The sequence below is a fragment of the Boleophthalmus pectinirostris genome, unplaced genomic scaffold (genome assembly GCF_026225935.1).
Source record: "Boleophthalmus pectinirostris isolate CB_2022bp ecotype Guang Dong unplaced genomic scaffold, ASM2622593v1 HiC_scaffold_10, whole genome shotgun sequence".
Classification (NCBI taxonomy): Eukaryota; Metazoa; Chordata; class Actinopteri; order Gobiiformes; family Gobiidae; genus Boleophthalmus; species Boleophthalmus pectinirostris.
The window spans coordinates 30,572,836-30,586,691 of record NW_026570971.1 but is presented as its reverse complement, the minus strand read 5'-3'; the positions used below and the strand labels follow the sequence as shown (position 1 = coordinate 30,586,691).

Sequence of the window (13,856 nt, the reverse complement as noted above, 5' to 3'; positions counted from 1 at the left end):
TCCCAAATTTGTAGCATAATTTTAATTATATGGGCCAAAATAATCACTTAGCCTTGTATAATGTCACATGTTTATCGGAGTAGTGAAATAAATAGTGTAATGAGTAAAACAATGTAAAAGGCCCACCTAACAGTATAGTCCGTGTTAAAGGAACAAGTCATCATTATACCGACAGAGGGCGCACAAGTTACCGTGTATGATCCTGACCAATCAGATACAAACTTCCGGATGTAAACCCGGAAGTACCTTGGATGGACTAGAATTTTGAATGAAATTTGCTTCTAATCTCAGATATATAATTGAATAAAAAGGTAAGCAGCATTATAACACTGCCATCCAGATATTTCAGCGTAACATTTCTTATCACTAAGTATTTACTCTCAAGTTATTATAATCGTAAAAATTCCAGTGTTTATTTCAGTACGATTAGAGATGCTTGTGTTTTTGAACATGTACTAATATAACCATGATCACTATAGTCATTTATAGAGTTTATTAATCGTAAAACTTATTATAGAGTATAAGTATGTTTTGTTTGATTTATAATATGAGGAAATTTAAGTAAAATGCATCAAAATTCTACGTATTTCGCATGTTTCCTTATGTAACTGTGCTTTTTTTTTTCTTTTTTTTTCTTTTCGATCTAAGCTACATGAGTTATCTTTGTTAGCTCGAACTGAACCTTGTCGTTGATAAAATGTTGAACCTTTGCTCTCTGTGTTGTCAGACCAACGAAAGAAAAATCCCCAATACAATTTTATGTGAACCTACGTTTCTCTACCTCTTAAGTTGTCATTTTAAGGTAAGCACTTTTAATCAGCATAACGTTATAGTAAAGATAGGGTGACCAGATTTTCACAGCCAAAAATTGGGACACTCCCGTAGTGGTTGGTAATAATACAACAGTGAAAGGAGTGCATAATAAAGGAAAATTGTTCTGCCCTCATCCCATTCATGATTTATTCACGACTAACATGTCAGTCAGCATAGTCATATTTTCTTTGTGTTTTGGTCATTTTTATACAGCTTTTCTGGATTTTTCCTAAACAAATGACAATTTATACCTGACTTTACTGTTGGTAGGTATCAAATTGGTCAAAAATAAAGACACCTGGGACAAATCATTGGTTTTGGATAAATCTGCTGGGACAGGGGACACAGGGCTCAAAACTGGGACTGTCCCAGGTAAATGTCTGGTCACCCTAACTGAAGGTCCTATATTACACAAAACTGACTGTTGTGAGCTTTAGGCCATGTTATTGCATTATACTGTTACCTCCCCAAAAACATACCAGGAGTTGTGTTTTGTTTCATTCACACATGTTTGAGTCTTTATTAGTCCCCAAAGCTCAAAATGCTCCGTTCCACCTTGTGATGTCATGTAGTGTAGTGGTAGTTTTTAAGTTAACAACTACCTTTTACCTTTTGTTCAGTAGAGATTGCCCATTCAAGGGACGAGATGATCCAAATGATTCTGTTGAAGGTGAGTTTAAAAACACAGTGGAGCATTTTAGGTTTGTTTGTTAAACATGTGTTAATGAAACAAACACAACTTCATGAATGGTATGTTGTTGATATACTTGGATTCAACATGTATAGTGTTTCTGGATATTTTGATTTTAATTATCATGTGTCTGACCCCTATAACGTGTCACACCTGCTGCTCACTCCATCAGCCCTGATGAAGATTAAGTAGTCGAAATGCGTTGGTGTGACAATTAATAAATACACTGCAAATCAGAGTGCCTATGCCATCCTTTTTTCTACTCAACAAGAATTGTTGCACTCTGGTCTGATGAGCACCTTTTGGTACCTATGCATAAGTTTTGATCCAGTGCAGCACTCCAATATTGTTTTTTTTTTTTTTTTACAACTCCAGGCGTGTTTGTGATGAAGAAACAACATTATAACAGAAAATAGGGTAATATAGGCCCTTTAAATATTTGCTTATTCATTCTGTGTTTGCACTGTACTCACTGTATGTTTATCCAGATATGGGGAGCTTGGAGACAGACAGCACTGACAGACCAAGCGCTGAGTTTGTTTACTGTAATGGGGCCATAACGGAGGTGTTGAAATATGGAAGCTGCACGTTACAGTCCAGACACGAGACTCTCATCCTTGTTATTCCAGGTGAGTTTACAGCTACAGGTCTAGATTCAGGGATAGGAAAAAATAAATTACAAATACATATGTTAATGTAATTGAGTAGATTTTTTGGATTAATTGTACTTTTTTTGAGTAGAGATTTGATTATGACAGAACCAAAGGCTTGTAAAGTAGTATTTTCAGAATTTTGCTTCCACAAAATATTACAATATATATATCGTACTGTGAGATGCGTATTGTTAAAATATTGTACAGAGAAATTTGGATACCGTCACGTCCCTAGTATCAATCATATGAAGGAAAACCCTTGGCTAAGATATTGTATCTCTAGTGATTCATTATTTTTATGGACAGGTAATCCAGGTGTGGTCGGCTTCTACACAACGTTCATGCAAACTCTGCACCGAGCGTTCAACCACCACACCCCTGTTTGGGCTGTTTCTCATGCGGGACACTGTGAGCCTCCAGACCACATGGACATGGTGGAAGGTACAACTAAAACACAAACAATTATTAATCGTAAAATATAGACTACCCAATTATTTTAAATATAGATAACTTTGGTTTGTGGTGTTGTTTTAATATTTAAAATGCCTCAAAATTAGCATTGTTTCTTAATTTTAGCATGACTCAGCAAAAAAACTACAATAACAACACATAGATATAACAAAAAACAGGGTGGTTGCTGGGCGCTATTGTGCACAGAGTCATATCATATTCAAATCACGTAGTATATTATTATTACAATATTAAAGGATCTGTACCTCATTTTGTACCATTCAACCATGAGTCAGGATCATCTTTTAGTTTGAAGATTTAGCCCCACCCACTCCAGTCCACCCAGAAACTACTGGGAGAGTCTAGTGTGTTGTTTTCTCATAATTCTCCAATCTCCAGCTAATTAAATTTTTTTGTCACTCTTGAAAATGCACCATAATAATCAAGTGTCTGGGAAAGTGTAAAGAAGTTGGTTTCTCATGAACTGATTGGCCATTGTTTTATTGTTTGTTTTGTTTTGTAATTCTTCTGCAACAAAGCAGTGCATTTCCTCATCCCTGCCAGTTATCACTCATATAAATATTCTTATTTTACAGTCTCTTCCTTGTTTTGCAGACTCATCTTTAGCAGCAGAGTTGGACGTGTTTGGGATAAATGGACAGATTGAACACAAACTCGCCTTCCTCAGAAAACACGTGCCCAGAGAAACTCGCCTCATTCTCGTTGGTCACTCTATCGGCTGCTACATCATCCTGGAAATGATGAAGAGAGACCCAGAGCTTAAGGTAGTGATTTCATATTTTAAAGATGCACTATGTAACTTATCTAGTGGAGGGTCTGCCACCTGCTTGACATGGTATTTCTTTGCCTGGGTTATTCCACAATATAATTCAATTTATCTATATCCATAAAGACAAGCAGTTGACAAGTTACAGGTAAGATCTGTGGAGAGGTGACCCAGCTCAGCATGAATACATGTTTTTCAAGGTAATATTTAGCAATCAAAATACCTGATGTTTATTTAAAAAATACAGATAAATAAAAAGTACAGATATTTTGTATAAGCAACTCTTGAAGTCAAGTAGTAGTATAGCAGCGTACTGTCTACATTTAATTAGAAAGCATTTAATTGTCCAATAAGCTGGAAGTGTGCATTAGCATGATAGTTGTTGTTGGCTTTACTGTCACGGCAAAACTGTGCAATGGCCTCTGGAAAGTTGTGAAAAGCTTTTATAAACTCATTGTGGTGAATTATTAGGATGCTTTGAATACATAAGGTAAGTGAGGAATAAATTTGGACCACTTCAAACTGCTTAAAATGGACAATTTTTTTCCCCCCACACTTTTAACACAGTAAAAATCAGATACAGTGCCTTTAATTGGTTATTTACTCATGTTTTTCAGGTCCTAAAAGCTGTGATGTTGTTCCCCACCATCGAGCGCATGGCCCAGACCCCTCAGGGCAGAGTGGTTACCCCGGTGATCTGCCAGTTCCGGTACATGGCGTATTTCCCCGTGTTCCTGCTCTCGCTGCTGCCCGACCCTCTCAAACAGAGCCTGGTCAGACTGGTGCTGGGAGGGATCAGCTCTCTGGACAGGGCCATAATACAACCCACTGTGGGGCTGCTCAGTGGAGACTGTGCAGGTCAGTGGAACTAACGCAGAATATTGCTTTCTTTCAGGTTGAAGTGTTTTTAATGATTCTCTATTTTTTGCTTAATTTGGTGTTGTAAACTTACATTATACTTCTATACCAACCAAGAAGCCGTTTGTGAAGAAAAGCTGAAAAATATGTTGAAAATTACAGAAAGTCGAGAGTTCTTTATTGATGATCACACTAGGGAGAATTCTATCCAAAATATTGCCACAATTTACACACAAGAAACACATTTTTCTGATACTTTAAATATTATTTAAACTAAACAAATGTATTTTCTTAGATTTTATTTGACAAATAATAATGTATGTGTACATAAGAGGAGTTTTGGCCCAGTGTACAGTATGGTTGCTAGGTAACAGTTATTGAATTTCCTATTGTGATGTCATGATTTACAACCACGAAATAAAATATGGAACTTTCAAAATGGCCTGGGAATATGACATAACCACAGTGTATAATCTGAAAACCACCAATAAAAACAAAACAGGATTGATCGATTTTACTATTTAATGTTAAAGGTGCAATTGTGTAACTTTTTTGGTGGAGGGCCTGTCAAAGGCTTTTGTCTGGAATGTTTCACAGTATGGTATTAAACCTTTCCTTCTTCACGGAAATCAAACCATACCAAATTGCAGGTCAGATGTGTGGAGAGATGACCCTGCCTACAGTTAGAATGTATGTTTTTCTAGGTATTTATGAGCTATAATTATATATAATAATAATAATAATAATAATGTCATACTGTGGAACATTCCAGGCAGACCAATGACAAATCCATAGAAACAAGCAAGTGACAGAACCTCAACCAAAAAGTTACACAGTGCACCTTTGATGTAGTTGTAGACTAAACATCAGCTTGGTTCTTTTTAATTGAGAGGTCTACAGCCACCTCCCTCGGGATGTGATCTGGCATGTCCCAAAAGAAGGAGGCCCCAGGGAAGACCCAGGACACACTGCAGGGACTGTGTCTCTCAGCTGGCCTGGGAACACCTTGAGATCCCTCCAGAGGAACTGGGGGAAGTGTCTGGGGTGAAGGAAGTCTGGGAGTCCCTGCTTAGACTGCTGCCCCCGCGACCCGGCCCCGGATAAGCGGAAGAAAATGGATAGATGAATGGATGGTCTACAGCCAGTCGTCTGTCAGTAAACGCATGTGGTTTCAGACTTGGGGCAAAAAAATTTGACTATTTTTGTTTAGATACTCATGTTCAGGAAATTAATACTGAATCTTTAAACTTTCTGTTGTCAGAGTTGTATAATCTGAATTTCCGTTTCACAATAATATTTTTTAATTAGCATTTTAACCTTAGCTTACTACAGAAGACTGAAAGAATGAACATGTATTTTGTGTTTCTCTGTAGCTAATGCAATGTACATGGGAGGTCAAGAAATGAAGAAAGTTTTAGACCGAGACAATGCAACTATTAAAAAACATCTAAATAAGGTAAGAAAGTCATTCATTATATTACTAACTAACTATTCACACTTTCTGGTTTAATCCTGCTTTAGTCTGGATGTAGACTTGTTTTGATATTATTCTAGTCCTGTTTTAGTCCTGTATTAGTCCTGGTTTAGTCCGAGTTAAGTCTGAGTTAAGTCCTGATCTTTGTATATGGAAGTATGATCATAATGAATGTATATGGACGTATGAACGTAATAATTTGATATCCCAAAATTGTTTCATCAGTGATTTTAAACATACAAATGTACATCATGTTTATTTTCCAGCTTATCTTTTACTATGGAGCGACAGATCACTGGTGTCCTGTGGAGTATTACCACGACATAAAGAGGGATTTTCCAGATGGAGATTTTAGACTTTGTGAAAACGGTTTTCGTCACGCGTTTGTCCTGGACGCTGGAGCACAAGTCGCCAACATGGTGGTTGAATGGATCAGCCAAGACTTAAGGACTTAAAATATAGTTTTATATTTATTAGAATGATTTCTTTTAATATTATTTCCTATAATAACTGATGAGAATGACTGAAGAACTAATGGATGGATACTTTTATTTATTTGTTCATTTAATTATATATTTGAAAAAAAAAAATCCAAAACACTAATAATATAAAAATAACTACAAACTAAACCTTTTATTCTGTCATGTTTTTTATTTGCCTGCCCCCTACTGGTGGTTTGTGGAAATAGTTGTTCAGATACATACATACAAAACTCAATAAATTTACATCAGGGAATGGTTTTAATATAAATGTTTTGCCATTTTACAAACTAGTTTAAAGCAACTGGCATTACCCTATGTTAAATAGTACACAGTTTATATAAAAATAAATATCAATGGAAAGACAAAAATCCTTAAAAAAAAAATCCACTTTTACCACTAGATGGCAGCACAGACAAAGACATACACTAAGTTCAGGGCAGCGTGAAATCAAAAACCTGTTGAATGGACAATATAAACTATAGTGTAATGTTTAAAATTCACACAGACAAAACACAATTAAGTTTACACAACTTGTAACAAAGCATTTCAACACAAGAGCCGTGCTATAAAGTCACCACTGAAAAGGAATTTCGATCTCATTGGTTTTTCACCTGGTTAAATAAAGATTAGTAAAATAAATACATAAATTAAGCGTAAATTTTGCTCACACACTTACTGGTTTTGTGTGCATTTTCTACTACACAGTAATGCCAATAGTAAAGTAAATAATGCCATACTGTGGAACATTCCAGGCAAAGCAATAAAATCTCTATGGAAGCGAATAAGTAGCAGCCATCCCTAACTCCCACCCCCCCACTATAAAAGTTACATGGTGCCCCTTTAAAGATAACATCACTACATTGAGGTCTTTGATGTTAACATGGTCGAACTAAACCCTGTGAGTTTTATTGACAGAGGCTAAGCAGGTTACAGCTTTATATCCTCATAATGTTTAAAAACTCACACTTCAGATAAAACTGTGGACCACAAACCAGAACCTGAAACCTGAACCTGAAGCCTGAGCTGCAAACCTGAACCGCAAACCTGAACCTCAAACCCGAACCACAAACCTGAATCACAAACCCGAACCGCAAACCTGAACCTCAAACCTGAACCTCAAACCCAAACCACAAACCCGAACCGCAAACCTGAACCACAAACCCGAACCACAAACCTGAACCTCAAACCTGAACCTCAAACCCAAACCACAAACCCGAACCGCAAACCTGAACCACAAACCCGAACCACAAACCTGAACCACAAACCCGAACCACAAACCTGAACCACAAACCCGAACCACAAACCTGAACCACCAAACCCGAACCGCAAACCTGAACGACAAACCCGTACCACAACCTGAACTACAAACCTGAACCACAAACCTGAACCACAAACCTGAACCAAACCTTGAACCACAAACCTGAACCGCAAACCTGAACCAAGAACCTGTACCATGAACCTGAACCCCAAACCACAAACCTGAACCACAGCCTGGACCACAGCCTGAACCACAAACCCTGAACCAAAACCTGGCTGTCGAACCTTTCACGTTAAGTAATTTCAACCTCCGGATAGATTTGGTTTTGCAGGTTTAAACTTCCAAGACTACAGCAAATCAGGAATGCACAAGCTCTAGCCAGACCTAAATCAACACTAAAAAGAACTAAACCAACAACCGAGTTTAAAGGCACTACTGTATATTAAACAAAACTGACTCTTGTGAGCTTTAAGTCACGGTTATAATGTTGTTACTTCCTCAAAAACAGACCTGGAGTTGTGTTTGGTTTCATTCACACGTGTTTGAGTAATCCTGTATTATTAGTCTGTCTATATCTCCAAATCTCAAAATGCTCTATTCCACCTTGTGCTGGTCATGTAGCGGTAGTTTTCCTTTTACCTTTACTTCAGAGAGGCAGAACAGGCTAGGGCTTAAAGCTGCACTGTGTAACTTTTCCTGTATATGGTCTGTCATCTGCACCCTGAACCCAAAACCTGGGCCGCAAACCTGGACCAGAAACCTAGACAAAAGCCTGAACCACAAACCCTGAACCACAAACCTGGACCACGAACCTGGACCACGAATCTGGACCACTAACCTGAACCACAAACTTGGACAAAAGCCTGAACCACAAACCCTGACCCGCGAACCTGAGCCATGAATCTGGACCATGAATCTGGACCACGAATCTGGACCACGAATCTGGACCACGAACCTGGACCACGAACCTGGACCACGAACCTGGACCACCACCCTGGATCAAAGCCTGAACCACAAACCTGAACCACAAACCTGACCAATGTGGAAGCAATTACCCAGAGGCCACAGGGATCGCCGTTTGATCAGGTCCAAGAACGGAAAGGGCTGGTCTTAGTTTGTAACCAGTGTGTGTTGCCCAATACAAGATCCAAACTCACAAATCATTCATGTACTGGTTTGGTTTGTCATAGTTTTTTACCCCAGATGCCCTCCCTGAAGCAGCCTTCTAGTTTTGTGGAGTAAATCACTTAGCAGGTCGCATGGGTTTGTTTATTTATTGTTTATTTAAGGATCGCTGTTAGTCTCTGCAAATACACAGACACTACTCTTCCATGGATTTCAGAGCGACGATAAATTAACACCATTGCCATAGCAACTAACAATTCAAAATAATATATTCCAACTTTTGAACGATGAAAAGTTCACAAAATGGCACCTATGAACAGGAAACTGAAACCCATACTATACAAATGCAAGAATCAATCAAATAGTTATTTAATAGTTGTAAAGGCTATTTACAAGGATCAACTATTGATACTTTGCAGCTGATGTCATCAACAGTCCCTGAGGATGTGAAGCTAACTGAAGCACTGCTCTGTCTGAATAGTCACTCAAGTTAGTTAGTTTCAACAAAATCTGACCAGAAAGAGCTGATTTAGTACAAACTACAACATCAACTATCAAACAAGTCTCTCACACACAAAACTAGTCACAAGATAGCTAGTACAGTTAGTCACACTCACATTTTTTTGTCGAAAATCAAACTCCTAAAAACAATTGTATTGACAGGCTCCTGAAAATGTGCTGTTTTAATCTATTTTGTATTTTTTGTTGAGTTTTCAGACTATCTTAAAACATTTTTGGCAGTGTTTGCAAATGTGCACTGTGTCTCCACGATAACTGCTGAACATTCCACCGTAGAGATACACGTAGAACACCCACAATCACTGCAAAGTATCAGTACAAAAAGGGAAATGAGTATGAGTCTGAAGATGGGTCCTCTCTCCAGGTACGGTGATCTGAACTCTGAATTATGAAGAAAAATCAATCTTAGTCTTTTTAACTCTATTCCAAGGCCCTGTCTGGTGATGCGTTTACTGTCTTGTTTTTCAATAATGTTGCAATCCCTTTAAGAAAGCTTTAAGTGAGTGAGTGCATGTAAACTAACCACAATTTCAGTCTCCTCAGCAGGGGCGCATTCTTGTCTGAGCCGAGCGGAGGATGGCTTCAGTTGGAGCCATGTCTCAAGACGCGTTTGAAGGTTTAGAAGCTGGTACACAAATGGCTGTCGAACTTTTCACGTTAAGTCATTTCACCTCCGGATAGATTTGGTTTTCCAGGTTTAAACTTCCAAGGCAAATCAGGAATGCACCAGCTCTAGCCAGGTCTAAATCAACACTAAAAAGAACTAAACCAACAACCAAAGTTTAAAGGTTTTATATTAAACAAAACAGATTCTTGTGAGCTTTAAGTCATGGTTATAATGTTGTGTTACTTCCTCAAAAACATTCCTGGAGTTGTGTTTGGTTTCATTCACACGTGTTTGAGTAATCCTGTATTAGTCTGTCTACATCTCCAAATCTCTAAATGGTCTGTTCCACCTTGTGATGTCATGTATTGGTAGTTTTCCTTTTAACTTTACTTCAGTAGATGGAGGCAAAACAGGCTAAAACAGGCCTTAAATAGGACCTGGTATAAAGCTGCACTGTGTATCTTTTCTTGTATATGGTCTGTCATCTGCTCCCTTGAAATGTTTGCCAAAAATGTCCCAAATTATTGCCCAAATATTATCAATCTCCATGGAGACAAGCAGGTCAGATCTGTGGAAGGAACCACCCACTCACAATTAGAAAGTATTTCCCAAACACTTAAATAAATGCAACATTGATAGGATTAATGCCAGACCTTGGGACATTCTAGGCAAAGCAATATCCTCTCCATGGATACAAGCAGGTAGTGAACCCAAAACCTGAAGGTTACGTAATCAAAGGACTAGAGCAGATCTAAACGAGGATTAAGTGAGGACAACCCAAAGGACCGCTCATGAGTAAATGCTGATTAATGTTAATACTTTTGACTCTGACAAATTTGATTAGATGATTCCAAAAACATCAGAAACAGTAAGATCTTTCCTCACGGATTAAAACATGTCAGAGGAGTTGATCCGGATCTGCTGAAGTAAACTGTCAAAAGCACAAGGGCATAGAAACACACACACACACACACACACACAAAAAAAGGAAGAAAAAATGTCTTCGAGTTAAAGCTATATTACACAAGATTGACTCTTGAGAGCTTTAAGTCATGTTAGAATGTTGTTACTTCATGAAAAACATGCCTGGAGTTCACGCATGTTTGAGTAACCCTTTATTATTAGCCTGTCTACATTTCCAAAGCTCAAAATGCTCTGTTCCACCTTGTGATGTCACGAAGCCATAGTTTCGAAATTAACAGCTACCTTTTATTTTAGTACCAACGCCAATCTCAGTTCAGTAGAGAGAGGAAGTCCCAGGTCTGAAATCATCCAAATGAATCTAGTGAAGGTGTGTGGAGTTTAAAAACACAATGAAGCACTTCCTGTATTACCACATGACATCACAAGGTGGAAGAGTGTCTTTGTTTGAGAGAAGAACTCAGTATAAATATGCAGAGTTTGTGTGTTAAACATGTGTGAATGAAACAAAACACAACTCCAGGCAAGTCTAGGCAAGGCAAGTTTATTTGTAAAGCACAATTCGTACACAAAGTGATTCAAAATGCCAGGTGTGTTTGTGATGAGGAAACATTATAACATAGATCAGAAAATAACATAATATTGGACCGTTAAAACTACTTGAATTCACAATTTTAGTGCGATTAATGGGATTGGTTAGAGTATGTGTCACCAATTTAAAGGCTGGGGGTTCAATTCCTGCTTGGTCCCAGTTCTGTTGTTGTGTCCTTAGGCAAGACGCTTCACCCAACTTGCCTTTAAAAGTGGTATGTGAGTGTTGGTGGTGATGATGGCACAAATTGGCAGCCTTATTTCTGTCAGTCTGTCCCTTAGCAGCTGTGGCTGCAGTAGAAGCTCACTACTACCAAATATTGAAATTCCGTTTACACATAGCCGGATATATTGAGAAACATTTCCAAAATAACATTGTGCACATAGTATCGTTTTTTAAAAAAAAAAAAGTTTTCATTTACATTAACTTGCATAAATACACCATCGAGCGCTGTCTACACCGAGCCTCTGGGTGGCACCTGGATTAGATTCAAACCTGTAGCGTTTATTTCATTACAGTTGTAAGTATTGCTCAAAAATACCTTAAAAAAACGTGCATTACTGAGCGGGCTTGCCTCTCCACACATCTGTTCAAGAGGTGGCAAAATTGCTGACCTCTGAGCCTCATTTGTCTCTGGTCATGGATATGAAACATCAGAACATGAAAAGTGTTTGCACCAGAGGAAATGCGGCTGCTGCTCTGAATGCTCCACAATCATCATCAGAGCAAAAGGGAAACATCGGTCGCACTCTTGGCGTCAGCTCCTAAAGCTCCGTTTATCTCATTTTACACACAAACGCAAAACTGTAGTTGTCAAGAATCTCCACTCTAGTTCTAGTTCTAGTTCATTTTCAGAGGCGATGTTTGCGTTTAAAGATGGGAACAAACGAAAGGAAAAGGTTTCCGTTTTAAAAAATACCTGTGTACGCGTAAACAGGGCCTAAGTGAATGAGTAATGACAACAGCGACAGTGACGGGCTTTAAAAGACTTTGGCTACGTTCAGACTGCAGGGCTTAATGCTCAATTCCGATTTTTTTGTGAAATCCGATGTTTTTGCGAGGTCGTTCACATTTCCAATTAAATGCGATTGTATTGTATGTGATCCCCTGTGTGAACGTTAAACGGCCTGAAAGTGTCCCGCATGTGACACTGGAGACACGACGACGTCAACCGCAGCGAGCGTCTCTGTGTTTACGGAAGTTGTCCAAACATGGACGCGAGCATTGAGCACCTGGAGATTTTAAAGTTCCTCTCATACAGGAGCCAGAACATGAACAACTTACTTGTTTTAAGGAGGAGATTGAGAAGGAGAAGGACGAGGTTTTTGGCCGTGGTGTTTTGTGGGGCAGCGGCAGCGATGTCCGTTGAAAGGAACGTGTGGATGTGGAGACGGAGCCAAGAGTGGTGAGTGGTGATGTGACACGGAGTTCATTAACAATTTTCGCCTACTTCAGCGCAGAATAGTGACGTTTGTGGCTTGTTGATAACGTGTAGGTCGGATGAATGCTGCTTTGACCGTTCAGACTGAAGTCGCATGTCAAAAGATCGGATATGTAGCGGTTTCAGGAGCACATATCCAAGTGTCCTGGGTCACATTTGAAAAAATCGGATCTGTGTCGTTCAGACTGTCATTAAAAGATCAGATACAGGTCACATAGAGGCCAGAAAATCGGATTTGGTCACTTCAGGCTGCAGTCTGAACACAGCTTTTGACAAGTCTGTGTATGTATTTGAGGCACCACCTGGTCATTTTACAGGGCAGATCTGTGCAGAGGCGATCCTGTTCACAGTAAGAATGCATGATTTTCAAAGTATTCAAATGAACAAGTTGAATGAATACCATGAAACATTCCAGACAAAGCAATACAAACTTTCTGATACCATACCCTCCCACCAGAAAGTTACAGAGTGCATCTTTAATCAAGCTGTTCTAACTCATTTAGAATGTTTTTTTTTTTTTTTTTTTTTTACAGTGTATTCACAGGTTCTTGGTGAAAAAAGAACAGAGAGAGAAGGAAAGAAAAAAGGAAGTGTGGAGGAACATTCATTTGAAAAAGCAACAGAATCAACATCTGGAAGTTCTTTCACCTCTCGACCCCTCCCCTCCTCCCCTCCTCTTCTTCTCCTCCTGCTCTCCTCTCCTCCTCCTCCTCCTCCTCCTCCTCCTCCTCCTCCTCCTCCTCTCCGCTCCACAGGCCTTCTATAGCCCAAGTCTGGAAAGAGTTAAGTTCAGCGTACATGACTACAGGAGAGCGTGTTGGTATGTGCATTTTAACACACATAGACCCAATGCCACACTGCAAAAAGTCTACAGTGTATTTAAAGGCGCTGGAGCTGATTTTTACTCTCTTAAAAAACGGGAAAAACAAGTTCATTTGAAACAGTTTGCAGTGGTCCAAAGTTACTCCTCACTTTTCATTCTGAGTGTCCTAAATATTCACCGTGATGAGTTTATAAAAGCTTTTAGTGACAGTAAAACGAACCACAAAAACTATGTTAACAAACACTTTCTGATTCTCGGACAATAAAACGCTTAATAATTAGATGCAGACAGTACATAGTGGACTTATTTTGACCTGAAGTAGTGATTATGCAATATCTGTACTGTAAATTACTTCATTAAAC

At 38.8% G+C, this 13,856-nt stretch overlaps 1 protein-coding gene across 2 annotated transcripts; it reads left to right on the top strand.

The window, feature by feature from the left end:
- Positions 1–207: 207 nt before the first annotated feature.
- Positions 208–6,355, top strand: ldah (lipid droplet associated hydrolase). Of its 2 annotated transcripts, XM_055158280.1 has the most exons (9): positions 208–311; positions 728–802; positions 1,880–1,921; positions 1,993–2,133; positions 2,464–2,598; positions 3,223–3,392; positions 4,012–4,252; positions 5,626–5,708; positions 5,993–6,355. In XM_055158280.1, the coding sequence occupies exons 4-9, from the start codon at positions 1,995–1,997 to the stop codon at positions 6,179–6,181; spliced, it is 957 nt and encodes a 318-aa protein (XP_055014255.1). In that variant the 5' UTR covers positions 208–311; positions 728–802; positions 1,880–1,921; positions 1,993–1,994; the 3' UTR covers positions 6,182–6,355. The 2 variants fall into 2 exon arrangements, with proteins under 2 accessions (XP_055014255.1, XP_020787231.1); XM_020931572.2 differs by lacking the exon at positions 1,880–1,921.
- The last annotated feature ends 7,501 nt before the right edge of the window (positions 6,356–13,856 follow it).

Coding starts and splice junctions, on each gene's coding strand:
- ldah (XM_020931572.2), top strand. CDS start 1,995: ATGGGGAGCTTGGAGACAGACAGCACTGACAGACCAAGCGCTGAGTTT. Junction 2,134..2,463: donor TCTCATCCTTGTTATTCCAG/GTGAGTTTACAG, acceptor TTTTATGGACAG/GTAATCCAGGTGTGGTCGGC. Junction 4,253..5,625: donor GCTCAGTGGAGACTGTGCAG/GTCAGTGGAACT, acceptor GTTTCTCTGTAG/CTAATGCAATGTACATGGGA.